Raw genomic sequence first — 20061 nt, forward strand, 5'->3', positions numbered from 1 at the left:
CGCTTGGCTAAGAAGCTCATAACATTGCCATCCGGAAGTATAACGGACCAACACACAAAACTATGTGTATCTTTAAACGTTGAAAGTCAGGTTAATACAGTTCAGTGAGCATTACTCATAAACGCGGATGGCAAAAGAAAAATAAGAAAGACCTGAGTGACGTCATCTTCGAACTTTCTATAGATCATGTCCTTTGACCACATTCGAGGTTCACTTATTTGCAGATCTGATAGCCCGAATTTTTATTATGGGCTCATTGTTGAAATGGAATAAAAAATAACTCGCAAACCAACGTGAAATATTGTACGTTAGTACATTGTTAAAACAAGTCCATAATAGAATTCAATAGTCTGATGTCACATCACCCAGCAACGGCGGCCATCGTGGTTCTAAACAAAGAAAATCTGTACTTTTTATTCTTCATGCTAGCTAGAACTTTTCATATGTCTTGTGATAAGAATGTGTAAAAGTCAAAACATGACAGATTTATGTTTTGTTTTCTCCTCTGGATACGCTTTTATGCTCCTCGGAGAAATATTTCATAAGGGCGTCCGCCATTGTTCCGATAGTTTATTGCCGGTTACTAAGTTACAATGCGTCATTACGAGGGAAGTGACGTTACGACTGTTGAAGCCTATTGTGTTCGGTAATCAGACCTTCCAACATGTGCACCTTGGCCACGTTAAAATTTGAGTAACTCAGCGACTAAGAGATTCAAAACAATATAGACGACTAGCTTTCAGTATTATCCGACGTGCACTTATTTGCAGGTCTGATAACCCAAATTATTATAGAATCATTGTTGTAATGGAACTTTTTTTTTAATGACACAAAATATTGTCTATTATAACAGTGTTAAATCTTTTTTTTTCTTTTGTTGTTGTTGTTGTTGTTGTTGTTGTTGTTGTTTTGTTTTTTTTTTTAATTTACTGTTTTTTTGGGTGTTTGTTTATTTGTTTGTTTGTTTGTTTGTTTTTTTTGTTGTTGTTTTTTTTTTTTTTTGGGGGGGGGGGGGGGGAGGGATTAAGGTCAATATCCCTATACCTGTTTATTGTATTTAAAAGACGGAGATAAATCTAAATTGGCAAAGTAACCATAAACATTGGGTGTCTCCCATTCCTGAGGTTTTAAAATAAAAACCCCAACCCCCCCCCCCCCCCCCCCAAAAAAAAAAAAAAAAAACAAAAAAAAAACAAAAAACAAAAAAACAAACAAAAACCGTGTTATATCTACTAGCTTGGCCCATAATCGGGTCAGATGTCAGACCTGCATATATGTACACGTTGGTATTATCCCATATATATTTTATAGAGATTAGTATCAGTGAGCATTGAAGCATGGAAACAGAATAGTTTTCTAAAAATCCCTACTCCGTTTTTTTTTTTTTTTTTCCCATTTTGAGATATTAAGGATTATTTCCCCTAAAATTTCTCATTCCTTCTATTGTTTTGTCATATTTAAACTTCAATTTTACACAAATCTAGGGGAACTTCTTGTGCCATTTTGTGCTTAAAATAAAATTTACGTTTCAATTCATCTCGTTGATGGAAAATCTCAAAAAGTAGAAAAATCGACTTAACGAGTTTAGGAAAACAAGCCTTCCTATAAATGCAAATTTCTATGCTTTTATTTGTTTCTTTCTCTGTTTTCAATATTTTTATGTCAAAGAATAATTTTCAATTTGTAATATCCAATACAGATATTGTTACTTGTGTTTTAAGTGGCATTTAACCCTTTCCTTACCATCTATTGGAAAATCGTCACATTTGTTACGATGCAACCGTCACTTTTCTCATCCAGATTTCATTTCTTTTTGCTATAGCTATAAAAACTTGACATTATGTAAAAGAGTTCATATTGTCAAACAATATAATGTATAGAATGTGCTTGCTGCTTTTCTGTTTGAGTAAGAAATGTCTATTTTTGTGTTGGGTGGGTGTGAAGTTTTTGGGAAAATTCTGAAAATAGTTGGTAAGGAGAGAGTTAAATATTTTAATCTCATAGAATAATTTTCAATTTGTAATATCCAATACAGATATTGTTACTTGTGTTTTAAGTGGCATTTAAGGAACATTTCGTCCACTTGACAGCCCTATTACAAACCTGTCCACTATTACGAAAGATTCGTAGCATTACGAAATACCGGCGATGCTGGCTCCAATTTCAGAACGTTATAAGCATCTCTAAGTCATTGAAACTTATTGAAAATGAAAATTATGATTAATATAATTAAAATAATTGAGCTTTATATAGCGCAATATCCACTAACTGTGCTCAAAGCGCTTTACAAGGGGTCCCTGGCCAACAGCAACATTTAACATGTAGGACGGGATATGACGCCTGTTATGCGATATTACAATTTTTCGGACAGAGACAACGCTGTTAACGGCCAGGTACTCATTTTACACCTTAGTACGGTGAGAGAATGTGAGTAAAGGGCCTTTTCCAAGGACTGAACTATGCGCCGAGCGCGAGGCTCGAACCCAGGACCTTCCGATCCGAAAGCGAGTGTCATACCACTAGACCACATAGCCGCACACTTCATCTATTTTAAAGCCCTATTACAGACCTGTCCACTATTACGAAAATATCCGTAGATTTGCGAAATACCGATGCTGAGTACAATTTCAGAACGTTATAAGTATCTCTAAGTCATTGAAACTTATTGAAAATGAAAGTAGATGCCAGACTAAATGTTTTTGAAGTATTATTTAACCATCCTGAGAGTAAATTATTGTTGATTTATAAAGTAAACTATCGATTACAATTTTTATATCCTAAGAATTATATCTTTCTTTTTAATTTTCAAGTTGGCAGGCCTGCTAATACTGATATGATAATAAGATATGATATGATATTTTTTTTTAATAAATTAAAATTGAGATTTTACATAGCGCAATATCCACTAAAAGTGCTCAAAGCGCTTTACACCGGATCACTGACAAACAGCAACACGTAACATAAAGAACGAGACATGACGCCTCTTCGGCGATAATACATTTTTTTTTCCTCGACAGAGACAACGCTGTTACCGGGCAGGTAATCATTTTACACCTGAGTACGGTGAGAGAATGTGAGTAAAGAGCCTTTTCCAAGGACTCAACTATGCGTCGAGGGAGGCTCGAACCCAGGACCTTCCGATCCGAAAGTGAGTGTCATACCACAAGACCAAAAGCCGCACTATGATATAACATGATATGATATGCTGTGATAATTCAAGCCAAAACATCAACGAATACTAGTGCGGGGCGGTCCTTGGCAAGCTTAAGGACCACGGTCCTACGGTCCTTGGGAAATGAAGACCGCAAGGACCGGTCTCTAGACCGGTCCGTTCATTCTTGAACCGTTAAAGACCGCTACACGATGAAAACCGTGGCCTACAGGAGTAAAACACACGGAGTAGTAACACTCATTTCAAATTGTAACCTAATTAGAGAAGAGGGGTGATGCCTTCTTTATTTGCTCACCGTACTTCATTGTTACTTCGATAATTTAATAAAATTTGAAATTTATCCCCATTAACGGAGATAATGGCATCGCCCAAGGCGTTGATCGAGTTGTTCGTGGCGTTGATACACACACGCAACTCCTACCCCCCCCCCCCCCCCCACACACACATTAGAGGGCAGCGAGCATTGAAGAGTAAGAGAGAGACGTGAAGTTATAATAAGAGGGGGTGGATGAGGTGATAAGAGGGGTCGATGGTGACTTTTCGCCAGATCTAACAAACTCAGCTACCCATTCATTGCTGAGTAGACAGGGATTCAGAAAAAAATCGACTGCACCCGGGATCGATCTCTGGCCCTTTGCGTATAAAGAGAGTGCTCTATCAACTGAGCTATCGGGGTCCCCAAATATTCTATTGGACCTTTTAAAAATACAGACGTTATAACTGTTTTTTTTTTGGACGGAAGAAACTAATGAAACTCATATTACTTGATTAGTTAAAACACCAAACGAAATTTTAATATTATTGTATTATTTTAAATGACAACAATGCGATAGAAAGGAGTGGCGACAAGAGATGGACAAAAGAAAACAAAAAATCAGACTTGCAACTTGCTAGGTTCGACACACACACACACACACACACACACACACATCTTTAGTAGTCACATACATTTCAAACAATAACCCATTAGAGAAGAGGGGTCATGCCTTCATCATAGATCATTGTCATTGCGATCATTATGGTGTAGTAAATTTTGAAATTTACCCCGTATAATGGAATCGTCCAAGGCGTGCGCCTCCTGTTCCCCCCATCTCACACACGAAAGGGCGGTTTGCGGAGTGGAGGGAGGTGGTCGTCTGCCTCTATGGTCGTCTGTGTCGTTTAGTGTATGGCAAAGGGGGGTGGGTGCGATTAATTAAGTGGGATGGGTGGTGATTGGTGGAAGATAGGCAAAGGACCGAGGCAACGAATCGCTGGGGAAGTAGTTTGGCGCGAGACCGTTGAAAGGTGATAAGAAGTGAGGACCGCCGGCGGTCTTCCTCTTTGGGACTGGACCACGGTTCACAGCTAAAAGACCGTGGGACCGGTCCTCGGTCCGGTCCTCATTCGACGAATACTGATAAGGAATTCAATGGAAGGAATGCGAAATATTTACCCCCTTGAGTGAATACGTTTACTGTCCAATAGAAGGAACGACAATGACGACATTCAGCTCTTTGATATTGATTTTTTTAGCTAGCCATTTAATGTAAGTTCTCACTAAATTATATCAATCAGTCTATAGATAGTATGCGCTTGGCTAAGGAGTTCACAACAAGGCCATCCGGAAGTATACCGGACAAAGACACAAAACGTTGTGTAACCATGATCGTTTATAGTCAGGTTAATACAGTTTAGTGAGAATTACTCATAAACGCGGATGGCAAAAACAATAACAAAGGCCTGCGTGACGTCAACTTCGAACTATCTATAGATAGAATGAAGTTGACGTCATTCGGCTCTTTGTTATTGGTTTGGGTTTTTTTTTGCCTCCACATTTGTAAGTACTTCTCACTAAACTGTATTAACTATACTATAAACGTTTAAGGTTAAACATAGTATTGTGTGTTGGTCCGTTATACTTCAGGATGTCAATGTTGTGAGCTTCTTAGCCAAGCGCATACTGTCGATTACACAAAGTTTTCTGTGTTGGTCCGATCAACACAAAAAAAAAAACTATGTGTAACCTTGAACGTTTATATCCTGGTTAATACAATTTAGTTAGAATTACTCATAAAGATAGATGGCAAAAAACAATAACAAAGACCTGAGTGATGTCAACTTCGTTCTATCTATAAACGTTTTTAAGGTAACACATACTTTTGTGTGTTGATACGTTATATCTGCTGGCAAAAATAAAGATAAGTACGGAATTGTCAATTCAATTTATTAGACGAAGACAGATGCTGTGGACGTTTCGGGTTAACACTTGATCAACAATACAGGATGAATGAAACACTACAGACGACTGAGATAATGTGATAGTGGCGTTGTTAAGGTAAAAGTGATGAAAACTGTAAGAGTTTAGTCTTTGTTACATTACAAAATAACAACTTATCTATTGCATTCAATAAAACATATAGATAGTTCGAAGTTGACGTCACTCAGGTCTTTGTTATTGTTTTTTTTTTTGCCATCCGCGTTTATGAGTAATTCTCACTAAACTGAATTAACCTGACTATAAACGATCATGTTTACACAAAATGGTGTGTGTTGATCCGTTATGCTTCCGGATGGCAATGTTGTGAACTCCTTAGACAAGCGTATAGATAGTATGCGCTTGTCTAAGATGCTCATAACATTGCCATCCGGAAGTATAACGGACCAACACACAAAACTGTATGTATCCATGAACGTTTATAGTCGGGTTAATACAGTTCAGTGAGCATTACTCATAAACGCGGATGGCAAAAAACAATAACAAAGACATGAGTGACGTCATCTGCATATTATCTATACTATCTTTCGACTAATTTCAAATCTTTTATTTTCCTTTGTTAGATTATATTCATTTTTTAGTATTTACACAATCCTGGCGTAATATCTCTCTGAGACTGTGGTTTATATTATTATAATATAGTCTCAAAACCGACGTGTACATATAAGCAGGTCTAACGCGGGAACGCAATTATGGGCCCAGTTTTACACTGTTGTAATGGACAATATTTTGCGTCATTAGAAATAAATAAATAAATAAATAAAATTAAATTAAAAAAAAAAAAAAAAATTTAAATAATATATATATATATATATATATTATATATATATATATATATATATATATATATATATATATATATATATATATTATCTTTATTCATCCCATTGGGGAAATATGTCTCTAGGGTATATTCCAATGGAAGACTGGAATAACCCAGGCGTCAGCCGCAGTGCAGCGCCACAAATTGAGCTAAGGCGGGGGTGACTTCCTTTTGAGGGTACACAGTGCAGCGGCGGGTGATCGAACACGGTACCTTTCGGGTATGAAGCAAAGACCGTACTGCTGAGCCACACTGCCTGCAATGTCCAATACAACAACGAGCCTTAAATGAATTGGGTTATTAGACCTGAAAATAAATGCACATCCCTTTACCCCCTCCTTATCACCCATGGGAAAATCGTCACATTTGTTACCATACAACCAACTATTTACTCATTCAAAGTTCTTTTGTACATCATAAAATTGAAAGAAAATGAACAGTGTGTTGTAGAGCATGTTTTGCTAAAGAAATTCTATAGATAGTTTGCGCTTGGCTAAGAAGCTCATAACATTGCCATCCGGAAGTATAACGGACCAACACACAAAACTATGTGTAACCTTGAAATTTTATAGTCTGGTTAATGCAGTTTAGTGAGAATCATTCACAAACGCGGATGGTAAAATACAATAACAAATGGTTGAGTGACGTCATCTTCGTTCTTTCCATATCGCAAGAACGTTACTGCTATTGTGTTTGAGTGATAAAAAATCGATTTTTTGTGTTATCTAGTTGGGTGTGAAGTTTTGGGGAAAATTCTGAAAATGGCTGGAAAGGAGAGGGGTAAAAAAAAACATTCCGTTCTTTTCTTGGGAAATAAAAGAAAATGCGTAGATATAATATGCTGCAGATACACGGAAGTAGAAACTAACTTTCTCCTTACCAGCCATTTTCGGAATTTCCCCCAAAACTTTACACACACCCAACACAAAAACAGACATATCTTACTCAAGCAGAAACGCAACAAAAACATTCTATATGTAGCTAATATTGCTTGGAAATATGAGCTCTATTACAGAATGTCACGTTCTTATAGCTAGAGCAAAAATAAATGAACGAAATGAACGAAAAGTGACGGTTGCATCGTAACAAATGTGACGATTTTCCTATAGATAGTATGCGCTTGGCTAAGAAGCTCATGACATTGCCATCCGGAAGTATAACGGACCAACACATAAAACTGTGTGTATCCATGAACGTTTATAGTCGGGTTAATACGGTTCAGTGAGCATAACTCATAAACGCGGATGGCAAAAAACAATAAAAAAGACCTGAGTGACGTCATCCTCGAACTATCTATAGGTGGTAAGGAGAAGGTTAACCAGCCAGATAACCGTCGCCGTACTTCAGAAAGAAGCTTATTTAAAAAATGTGGCCAGAAGCTCCTCCTCCTCCTCCTCCTCCTCATCCTCCTCCTCCTCCTCCTCCTCCTCCTCCTTCAACAAGTATCGATCGATTTAAATAACAACCCCCCCCCCCCACCCTCACCCTCACCCCTCACCCCAACTTAACAGAGAATCTCAATTATTGTCGTACCCACTATACTACGAGGTCTTCATTAAAAGTCCCAGATCTGCGTAGAGTTTTGTCGTTGTTTTTTTTTTTTTTTAAATTTATTCTGCGTAGACGAGGGTTATTTGAAGGATGAGTTTTCTGGCCAAATTATTTTTAAAATATTCAAAGACACAGTTCGCTGGTTAAGAAACAACCATAATTATAATACACATACACACACACAGCTGTATTCACTTCCTTGCAATTTACACGTCTGAGATATATATTTTTTCCCAGGAAACGAGTTCCAGGAAGCTAATCTGTTGTTATTTATTTATTTCGTTAGCTCGTTTGTTTGTTTGTTTTTCCTGACCCAAAGAATGATTATCATAATGATCATGATTATAATACTAATTTATATGATTATAAAAATATATTATATATAATGATAATATTGATAACGTTTACAACCAAGATACCGGTTATGTAAATGATCATAATTTAGAATAATAATGCGTAATAATAATAATAATAATAATAATAATAATAATAATAATAATAATAATAATAATGATGATGATGATGATAATAATAATAATAATATGATAATAATAATGATAATAATAATAATAATAATAATAATAATAATAATAATAATAATAATAATAATAATAATAATAATAATAATAATAATAATAATAATAAAGTATCTATTCCACCCATGCATTCCCAGGCGAGGCATAATATTTACGGTCTAATGATAGCGAGATCGCTGACGTGATATGAATCTTTCCGTTATATTATTATTATTATTATTATTATTATTATTATTATTATTATTATTATTATTATTATTATTATTATTATTATTATTATTATTATTATTATTATTATTATTCCCGTTCCCGCGATTACAAACATAAGATGTCTGTACTTCCGTCATATTGAAAAAAAAAAATCTTAAAAAATTTGGCCAGAAAACTCGTCCTTCAAATATCGATCGATTTAAATGACCCTCATCTTGGAAAAAAAATACCTCTCAAACCTGGGAATTCGTGAAGTCTCAGGTTTGAGAGTTTTTTGGGTTTTTTTTTTTTTTTTTTTTTTTTTTTTTTTTGGCAAAATGAGGGTCAGTTAAATTGATTGATAATGAAAGGACGAGTTTTCTGGCCAAATTTCTTAAGATGGGTTTTTCCAGAGTATGACTGCAGTGTAGTCTGTATGTCAAAGTGACACAAAGCTGCTAGAACCTGTGGACTGTAACTCGCAATAATCATAATAATAATAATAAATGAATTTAACAGCTTCAACATAAAATAAAGAACAAAATACGAAACACGGAAAGTTTCGGGCTCAAACCCCTTCTTCAGCTAACAAACAAACAAACAAACAAAAAACCCTATGAAAACATAAATACATTACTGTTATTCTTTAGTCTTCATTGGGGGTTTGTTGTTGTTGTTATTGTTGTTGTTGTTGCTGTTGTTGTTGTTGTTGTTGTTGTTGTTGTTGTTGTTGGTTGAAGAAGGCTTTGAGCTTATCAATCGTTAACGTATAGATAGTGTACGTTGGCTAAGAAGTTCACAACATTGCTATCCGGAAGTATAACGGACCAACTCACAAAACTTTGTGTAACCATGATCTTTTATAGATAGTATGCAGATGACGTCACTCAGGCCTTTGTTATTGTTTTTGCCATCCGCGTTTGTGAGTTGTTCTCACTAAACTGTATTAACAAGACTATAAAAGTTCATGGTTACACAGAGTTTGTGTGTTGGTCCGTTATACTTCCGGATGGCAATGTTGTGAACTCCTTGGCCAAGCGCATTCTATCTATAGTCTGGTTAATACAGTTTAGTGAGAATTACTCATAAACGTGGATGCCAAAAAAGCGATAACAAAGACCGGAGTGACGTCAACTTCATACTATCTATAATTGGGGCTTTTCAACCGAGTGGCTCTTTCTTTGTCCTGCTTTTCTGTTAGGATCTCTCTCATTTGCCTTCGCTCAACTAAACCGTAGCCATCGTTAACATGTAGCCTGACACTGAAATCCAAAAAGACTGGCATTTTGACGTCATTATTTGGTTTTGCACCCCCTAGTGAGTTGCCCTTCATGGAAATAAGTGGTCCCATCGGTTGAACTATTGAATACAACTCACGATTTGTTTTCTTTTGTGATTGACGTCATTTTTTGGTCAGTGTCAGGCTATAAATAGAATGCGCTTGGCCAAGGAGTTCACAACATTGCCATCCGGAAGTAAAACGGACCAACACACAAACTCTGTGTAACCATGAACTTTTATAGTCTGGTTAATACAGTTTAGTGAGAACAACTCACAAACGCGGATGGCAAAAACAATAACAAAGGCCTGAGTGACGTCATCTGCATACTATCTATAGATAGTTCGAAGATGACGTCACTCAAGCCTTTGTCATTGTATTTTGCCATCCGCGTTTGTGAGTGATTCTCATAAAACTGTATTAACTAGACTATAAAAGTTCATGGTTGCACATAGTTTTGTGTGTTGGTCCGTTAAACTTCCGGATGGCAATGTTATGAGCTTCTTAGCCAAGCGCATACTATCTATAAGTTAACGATGGCTATGGCTCAACCAAGACCTGTCCACAAGGCATCAGATAATAAAATGCTATCAGCCGAAGTGCACTTATTTGCAGGTCTGGTAACCCAAATCCGTATGGCCTCATTGTTGTCATTGACATCTTTTAAAAAATGACGCAAAATATTGTCCAGGTTACAACAATGTCAAACTAGGCCCATAAGTGGATTCGGGTGTCAGACCGGAGCCATCGTTTTGTTATACTGAAATCCAAAAGGACTGGCAGTTTGACGTCATTTTTTGGTTTTTGCACCGCCTAGTGAGTTGTCGTTAGTAGAGCTCATGGAAACAAGTCATTTCATTGGTTGAACTATTGAATACAACTCACGATTTGTTTTCTTTTGTGGCAAAAGACTGGCATTTTGACATCGTTTTCTGGTCAGTATCAGGCCATAACTTTACGAAGGCCACGGTCAGACCTACATATTTTGATAGATTGAAGCTGACGTCAATCTGGTCTTTGTTATTGTTTTTTGCCATCCATGTTTATGAGTAATACTCACAAAATGGTATTATCCAGACTACAAAAGTTCAAGGTTACACAGAGTTTTGTGTGTTGGTCCGTTATACTTCCGGATGGCAATGTTGTGAGCTTCTTAGCCAAGCGAATACTATCTATAGATAGTATGTGTAGGTCATGGAAATCTTTTTAAAAAATGACGCAAAATATTGTCCATGTTACAACAAGGTTAAACCAGGCCAATAAGTGGATTCGGGTGTCAGACATGCATATATATGTACATGTCGCTATCAGCCCAAACTCTTCCATTCCATTCTTAACCCAGATTCTCCAGGCAAGTCTGATGGCGAGGATCATTGTGGAGAAAGTTGTTATCAGGAAGACGAGAATCCTTACGAGCATCCTTACGGACTGGACGATAGCTCGGAGTTGGGTCTGACTTTAAAAAGCAAGCGGAACAGAACAGCCTTTTCTACACGGCAACTTCAGGTGACATTATTTGTGACCCCCCGTCTCAAAACGGTATTATGTCGGGATGGACCAGATGCTAAAAAGTCAAATTATGGTTAAACTGGTGAAAAATATGACACATTGGTTTTTAGCACAGTAAAATATAATATTCCTCCTCCTCTATAAGGCATATAAACCCAACTTAAGTCTGATATTTCTGGCTACAAATTCCATTTTCAGAATCTTAATCATGCGGCTATGTGGTCTAGTGGTATGACACTCGCTTTCGGATCGGAAGGTCCTGGGTTCGAGCCTGGTGGATATTGCACTATATAAAAGCTCAGTTGTTTTAAAAATAACGAACTATAAAACGCTCTCATTGCATTAACAAAAGAGGAGTCCCTCAAAGCCTAAGGCCCATGGAGTCTGAGCTTATCCCGGTTTCTATAGCGTGAAACGGACGATAGCAATTACTTGCTACCCTTAGGATAGGACGCTAGTCTATCTCAAAGTACTTTCCGCCAAGTCTAAGTGACCCAGCTGCTTAATCCCTGCAGGGTAGACAGGGGGGGGGGAGAGAGAGAGAGAGAGAGAGAGAAAGAGAGAGAGAGAGAAAGAGAGAGAGAGAGAGAGAGAGAGAGAGAGAAAGAGAGAGAGAGAGAGAGAGAGAGAGAGGGAGGGGGGTCAGAAAAAAATAAATCTTGACTGCACCCTGGGGGATTGATCTTGGCCCCTTTGCGTGTTAAACGAGTGCCCTACCAACTGAGCTATCAGGACCCTTCTTATTTCATAATTTAGACTAGTTGTATCTTATTTTGGGATCGTTTTCATTTTCAGGAACTTGAGAGGACGTTCAGAAAGACCCATTATCCGGATATTTTTACACGTGAGAAATTGGCGACAAGAATCAAACTACCAGAATCCAGAATACAGGTATGTAGATAAATAAATTAAAAAATAAAATTCCCGTTATTCATCCCCAAGGAGAAATTTGTCTTTAGGGTCTATTCCAAGTGAAGACTGGAATAACCCAGGTGTTAGCCGCAGAGCAGCGCCGCAAAGTGAGCTAGGGCGAGGTGACTTGCTCAAGGCCACACAACGCAGCGGCGGTGATTGAACTCGGTATATTTCGGGTAGGAAGCAAAGACCGTACCGATGAGCCACGCCGAACCACGAATGAGTGAACATGGAGAGGCTTCGTATGGGAACAGAACAGACAATGGACGTTTCGGGCCTGCAAACCCTTCGTCAGCACAACAATACACAAATTAACGTGGAAAATGAATAAGATAAAATAAAGTGAAAATAACTTGTATCGTTAGCTTACTTTGACATATTATATTATTTATTGTGTTTGCTGAAAAATGACTTGCATGTGATTATATAGATAGAATGAAGTTGACGTCAGTCAGGTCTTTGTTATTGCTTTTGCCATCCGCGTTTATGAGTAATTCTCACTAAACTGTATTAACCAGACTATAAACGTTTTTAGGTTACACATAGTTTTTGTGTGTTGGTCCTTTATACTTCCGGATCGCAAAATGCTGTGAGCTTCTTAGCCAAGCGCACACTATAGATAGAATGCGCTTGGCCAAGGAGTTCACAACATTGCCATCCGGAAGTATAACGGACCAACACACAAACTCTGTGTAACCATGAACTTTCATAGTCTGGTTAATACAGTTTAGTGAGAACAACTCACAAACGCGGATGGCAAAAACAATAACAAAGGCCTGAGTGACGTCATCTGCATACTATCTATATTCAGGTTTTTGTCCAACCTCCTAGTCATCGAACACATGATTTGTTGCTGTAAACGGTTTGACATTTGTCAATAAATGTAAACACGCTGCTTTATTTATGAAGGTTGTTTACATACTGAGTCATGCTGAGCAAAATGACCATTGTGAAGTTGGATATTTCTTAAACTGTGAACACTTTTCACTAGGTAGGTCATGGAATTGTAATATTGATCATGCCCATTGAATTGAATTGAATTCATGAATCTAGTCCCTTTATTTAACACCCCTTCGGATATATAGTATGAGCTTGGCTAAGAAGATCACAACATTGCCATCCGGAAGTATAACGGACCAACACACAAAACTATGAGTAACCATGAACTTTTATAGATAGTATACACTTGGCTAAGAAGCTCACAACATTCCCACCCGGAAGTAAAAAAAGGACCAACATACAAAACTCTATTTAACCATGGACTTTTATAGTCTGGATAATACAGTTAAGTGAGAATTACTCATAAACATGGGTGGCAAAAAAACAATAACAAAGACCCACGTGACGTCAACTTCATTCTATCTACAGTCTGGTTCAGACGGTTTAGTGAGAAGTACTCATACACGTGGATGGCAAAAAAAAAAAAAAAAACAATAACAAAGACCAGAGCGACTTCATCTTCGTTCAATCAATAGATAGAACGAAGATGACGTCACTCAGGCCTATGTTATTGTTTTTTTTTTGCCATCCATCTTTATGATTAATTCTCACTAAACGGTATGAACCATAAAACGTTCATGGTTACACATAGTTTTGTGTGTTGGTCCGTTATATTTCCGGATGGCAATGTTGTGAGTTTCTTAGCCAAACGCATTCTATCCTCCTCCTCATCCTCCTTCTCCTACACCACCTAAAAACCATCCTGCTTCTTCCTCCTCTTCCTCCTCCTCTTCCTCCTCCTCCTCCTGCTCCTCCTCCTCTTCCTCCTCCTCTTCCTCCTCCTCCTCCTCCTCCTCCTCCTTCCTCTTCTTCTTCTTCTTTTTCTTCTATAAACGTTCATGGTTACACAGTTTTGTGTGTTGGTCCATTATACTTCCGGATGGCAATGTTGTGAGTTTCTTAGCCAAGCGCATACTAACTATATAGTGCCTCCTTCAATATGTTCATTCCTTTGTCTCTCAAGGTATGGTTCCAGAACAGGCGGGCCAAGTGGAGAAAGAAGGAAAAACCATACCAGGCCATGCAGTCCATGCGGGCCTTCAATACTTGCCCTTTTCAGTGGACACCATACGGAATCTTGGTAAGATCTGATACTATAGATAGTTCGAAGATGACCTCACTCAGGTCTTTGTTATTGTATTTTGCCATCCGCGTTTATGAGAAATGCTCACTGAACTGTATTAACCAGACTATAGATAGTTCGAAGATTACCTCACTCAGGTCTTTGTTATTGTATTTTGCCATCCGCGTTTATGAGAAATGCTCACTGAACTGTATTAACCAGACTATAGATAGTTCGAAGATGACCTCACTCAGGTCTTTGTTATTGTATTTTGCCATCCGCGTTTATGAGAAATGCTCACTGAACTGTATTAACCAGATAGATAGTTCGAAGATGACCTCACTCAGGTCTTTGTTATTGTATTTTGCCATCCCCGTTTATGAGAAATGCTCACTGAACTGTATTAACCAGACAAAAGATAGTTCAAAGATGACGTCACTCAGGTCTTTGTTATTGTATTTTGCCATCCGCGTTTATGAGTAATGCTCACTGAACTGTATTAACCTAACTATAAACGTTGATAGATACACACAGCTTTGTGTGTTGGTCCGTTATACTTCCGGATGGCAATGTTATGAACTTCTTAGCCAAGCGCATACTATCTATGTAGCACTAATCCTCTATCTGGGATGGGGGGGGGGGGGGGTCCCGATAGCTCAGTTGGTAGAGCACATAGGGACCGAGACGATCGTAGCCATCGTTAACATATTATAGCCTGACACTAGAACCCTCTAGGACTGGCAGTTTGACGTCATTTCTAGGTTTGTGTAGCGTCTAGTGAGTTGTTAGTAAATTGAACTTTATATAGCGCAATATCCACTAAATGTGCTCAAAGCCCTTTACAAGGGGTCCCCGGTCAAGAGCGACACTTAACATGTAGGACGGGACATGACGCCTGTAAGGCGATATTATAATTTTTTCAGACAAAGACAACGCTGTTAACGGTCAGGTACTCATTTTACACTTGAGTGCGGTGAGAAAGTGTGAGTAAAGAGTCAACTATGAACTAGACAACTATGCACCGAACGAGGCTCGAACCCAGGACCTTCCGATCCGAAAGCGAGTATCATACCACAAGACCACATAGACGCACAATGTGCTAGTATGTAGCACTTATCCCCTATCTGGGGGGGGGGGGGGGGTTACCCGATAGCTCAGTTGGTAGAGCACTCGCTTCCTTAGCATAGGGACCGAGATCGATCGTAGCCATCGTTAACATATATATAGCCTGACACAAGAACCTTCTAGGACTGGCAGTTTGAGGTCATTTTTTAGGGTTGTGTAGCGTCTAGTGAGTTGTCGTTAGTAGAGCTCAAGGAAACAAGTTATTTCATTGGTTGAACTATTGAATACAACTCACGATTTGTTTTCTTTTGTGACAAAAGACTGGCATTTTGACGTCATTTTTTTTTTTGGTCAGTGTCAGGCTATAACTTTAAGATGGCAACGGTTCGAGCCTCGCTCGGCGCATAGTTGAGCCCTTAGAAAAGGCTCTTTACTCACATTCTCTCACCTATACTCAGACGTAAAACTATTAGGTACTTGGCCGCTAACAGCGTTGTCTCTGTCGGGAAAAATAATATGGAAATAGAGCCTAAATAGAGCCTGGTGTCTCGTTCTAAATGTTACGTGTTGTTGTTGGTTATGTTTTGTGGATATTGCTCTATATAGATAGTATGCGCTTGGCTAAGAAGCTCATAACATTGCCATCCGGAAATATAACGGACCAACACACAAAACGGTGTGTATCCATGAACGTTTATAGTCAGGTTAATACAGTTCAGTGAGCATTACTCATAAACGCGGAGGGCAAAAAAACAATAACAAAGACCTGAGTGACGTCATCTATGAAAGCTCACGTTTGTTTTTTTAACGTTCAAGTGATAAGTATGTGGAAAGGGTAAATGGGAATTATATCAAGTAGCATTTGAAAGTATCACGTCATAAACAATAAATGTCCTTGTTACATCACCATCCACATCCCCTAGATCAACGTGAACATAATAATAATAATAATAATAATAATAATAATAATAATAATAATATTAATAATAATAATAATAATAATAATAATAATAATAATAATATAATAATAATAATAATAATAATAATAATATAATAATATATAATAATAATAATAATAATAATAATAATAATAAATCTTTATTGTCCAGAAGAAAGGCACTTCGTGTTGTGTTTACCATTACAATGTTCTACAAACAGCACACACTCATGTCATACACACAACAGTCAAGCGGCGCATTCAAACATACAGTATACGGTAAACATTAGGTCATTACGGAGGGGGGCGGGGGAGACACACACGCATATATAGATGCGCACGCACACACACGCAGACACACATACACGCACACACTTAACTCACTGCGATTTAAATCAGTATTTTACACACAATTTCAGACACAGATGGTGATATATTGAATAGATTTCCATTACAGTACAGCAATGGGCCCAGAATGAAACGGGTCAGACCTGCCACTAAGTGCACGTAACCCTAGATAATTGTGAATAAACCATAGAATTAAACGAATGAGAATACGTACGAAGCCTAAAAAGTGTCCACCAATGAAAGCATTCAGCGCCATTTTGTTGTTGGCTGAGAATGTAGTAATTACCATTCATTCGGTATCTATGTCAACATAACGACACAAGAAAAACAACAAACAATATCAAAATCCACAATAAAATGTTTCAGAACTGTTGCGTATATTTATGGCACAACGAAGCTGTCAAAAAATGAAGTTAGAGAATGTGTGTAATCATGTATTATAATAACCTGTAATGTGTTTTCCAACCACCACATCATCTACTACTACAACCACCACCACAATATCATCACTAACACTACTACTACAACCACCAGCCCCACATCATTATCACTACCACTACTACTACACCACCACCAGCACATCATCATCACTACCACTAATACAATCACCACAACCACATCATCATCACTACCACTACTACTGCAACCACCACCACCATATCATCATCATTACCACTACTACCACAACCACCACCACCACTACTACTACAACCACCACCGCATCACTACCTCAACTACTACAACCACCACCACAATAGCATCACTACCACTACTACTACAACCACCACAACCACATCGTCATCACGACCACTACTACTACAACCACCACCATATCATTACCATTACCACTACTACTACAACCACCACTACCACCATATCATTACCATTACCACTACTACTACTACAACCACCACAACCACATCGTCATCACTACCACTACTACTGCAACCACCACTACCACCATATCATCACCATTACAACTACTACTACAACCACCACAACCACATCATCATCACTACCACTACTACTACAACCACCACCACATCATCATCACTATCACTACTACTACAACTACAACCACCACCACATTATCATCACTACCACTACTACTACTGCAACCACCACCACCATCATTGAAATATATTTTTTTTAAAATTGAGCTTTATATAGTGCAATATCTACTAAATGTGCTCAAAGCGCTTTACAAGGGTCCCTGGTCAACATTTAACATGTAGGACGGGACATGACGCCTGTTAGGCGATATTACAATTTTTCGGACAAAGACAACTCTGTTAACGGCCAGTTACTCATTTTACACCTGAGTACGGTGAGAGAATGTGAGTAAAGAGCCTTTTCCAAGGACTCAACTATGCGCCGAGCGCGAGGCTCGAACCCAGGACCTTCCGATCCGGAAGCGAGTGTCATACTACTAGACCACATAGCCGCATCATTACCACTACTACTACAAACACCACCACCACATCATCATCACGACCACTACTACTACAACCACCACCACCACCATATCATTACCATTACCACTACTACTACAACCACCACCACATCATCATCACTACCACTACTACTACAACTATAATCATCACCACCACCACATCATCATCACTATTACTACTACAACTACAACCACCACCAACACCACATCACCTCACTAACACTCAGTACTACAATCACTACCATTAGGTTTTGGAGCTTTACTTCATTTGAAATAAGGAAACTTCGGAATTGTATTTGGCATTGTGTTTATATATCATAATATAATTCTAATCAGTTATCTATTTAGAACTAGATACTATACAATATGTATGCCAAATACCACCCCAATTCCCCTTTCTTGTGTGCGGGAATTCCTCTTTCGGCATTGAAATTGAGTGTGAGAGAGTCATCACTACACACATAAACAACAGAAACAATTTTAAAACAAGACTATGACACGCAACCACTCACACACGAGGCTATAGCCCTACTATTTATCCTTTTCTCTATATAGAATAGGACAAGACAAACAATAGCTTGACTCTCGCTACACTTCGCATTGATGTTTGTCGTCTCACGAGTTCAACTCTCGGTCGACCTGTCAATATTCCTTTTTGCCTCGGACGTAATCATTAATAGAATGTTGTGTGGTTTTGACCGTGAAGAAAACCTTAAGAAGTCACATTTATATCATTTTAGAGAGATCGTTTTGAATAATTTTGAGTTAAACGAGCGAGCAGCAACTTGTTTTCATGAACGGCCGATCAGCGCTTGTTTACTATAGTAACGCGATTCCCAGCCAACATCAAAATGGCGGGTATTTTTCTCATCGAGGCCGCTGGTTGGTTAGCCAATAAGAGCACCGTACGGTTTCCATTGGGTAAATTCCTTGGAATAAACAGAAAAAGTTAATTTTGTTTTTAAAAAGTCGGTGAAATTTTTACGAGTAAATGCGTGTTTCTATTTGTACACGTTGTTAGTTGATTATGTCTAAATGTAATTCTTTTATTCTTGATTAGAGAAATTGAATAGCCGTGTTTCTATTTTTAAACCAGCAAAATTAAAAGAAATGACCTCCACAAATTGATGTGAAAAGGTCATGACCTCATAACGTGACTTTTCAAACGTGCCGATTGGATAGAAATGGGTCATTAATTATCGTCTGACTTTTATTCAAGAGAGAGAGAGAGAGAGAGAGAGAGAGAGAGAGAGATAGAGAGAGAGAGATAGAGAGAAAGAGAAAGAGAGAGAAGAAAGAGAATGAGAGAGAGAGAGAGAGAGAGAGAGAGAGAGAGAGAGAGAGAGAGAGAGAGAGAGTAAGACTGGTTAATAATGACACCAAAGCCAAATCCAAGTTGATAGAGCCCAAACACGTTCACAGTAAAAGTCTATTGTAGTATGAAGTTGACGTCACTCCGGTCTTTGTTATTGTTTTTTGCCATCCGCGTCTATGAGTACTTCTCACTAAACTGTATCAACCAGACTATAGACGTTCATGATTACACATGGTTTTGTGTGTTGGTCTGTTATACTTCCGGATGGCAATGTTATGAACTTCTTAGCCAAGCGCATACTATCTATAGTTGAGCCACATCCATCTGTAATATCGAAGTGCATGTTAGAGCCAGCAAGTAGAGCGTAGTATGATGTATAGTGACGGATCAGTGAGTTTATGCACTTCCGGGATCGCCCCCCCCCCCCCCCCTCCCCCCTCCCTTCCCCCCCCCCCCCCCCCCCCCCCCCCCCGCCATCTCCTCTTCCCCTCCCCCCGCCCCACCCCTTCCTCCGAACTAGTCACCCACACGCCGTGTCGATGCCGTTCGCTTGGCTAAGAGGCTCACAACATTGCCATCCGGAAATATAAAAGACCAACACACAAAACTATGTGTAACTTTGAACGTTTATAATCTGGTTAAAACAGTTA

General features: G+C 38.4%; 1 protein-coding gene across 4 annotated transcripts in view; it reads left to right on the forward strand.

Moving 5' to 3' along the window:
* The window catches only part of LOC144977778 (uncharacterized), a 76986-nt gene that overhangs the window by 52202 nt on the left and 4723 nt on the right, over positions 1 to 20061 (forward strand). For all 4 annotated transcript variants that reach the window (XM_078923170.1, XM_078923171.1, XM_078923172.1 and 1 more), the window contains 3 exons: positions 11150 to 11313; positions 12112 to 12207; positions 14195 to 14311. In XM_078923170.1, coding sequence (XP_078779296.1) covers positions 11150 to 11313; positions 12112 to 12207; positions 14195 to 14311 — 377 coding nt within the window. The remainder of the gene's footprint in view (positions 1 to 11149; positions 11314 to 12111; positions 12208 to 14194; positions 14312 to 20061) is intronic.

Source organism: Berghia stephanieae, chromosome 8, assembly GCF_034508935.2.
Source record: "Berghia stephanieae isolate SIO BIC M18660-M18661 chromosome 8, UCSD_Bste_1.3, whole genome shotgun sequence".
Taxonomy (NCBI): Eukaryota; Metazoa; Mollusca; class Gastropoda; order Nudibranchia; family Aeolidiidae; genus Berghia; species Berghia stephanieae.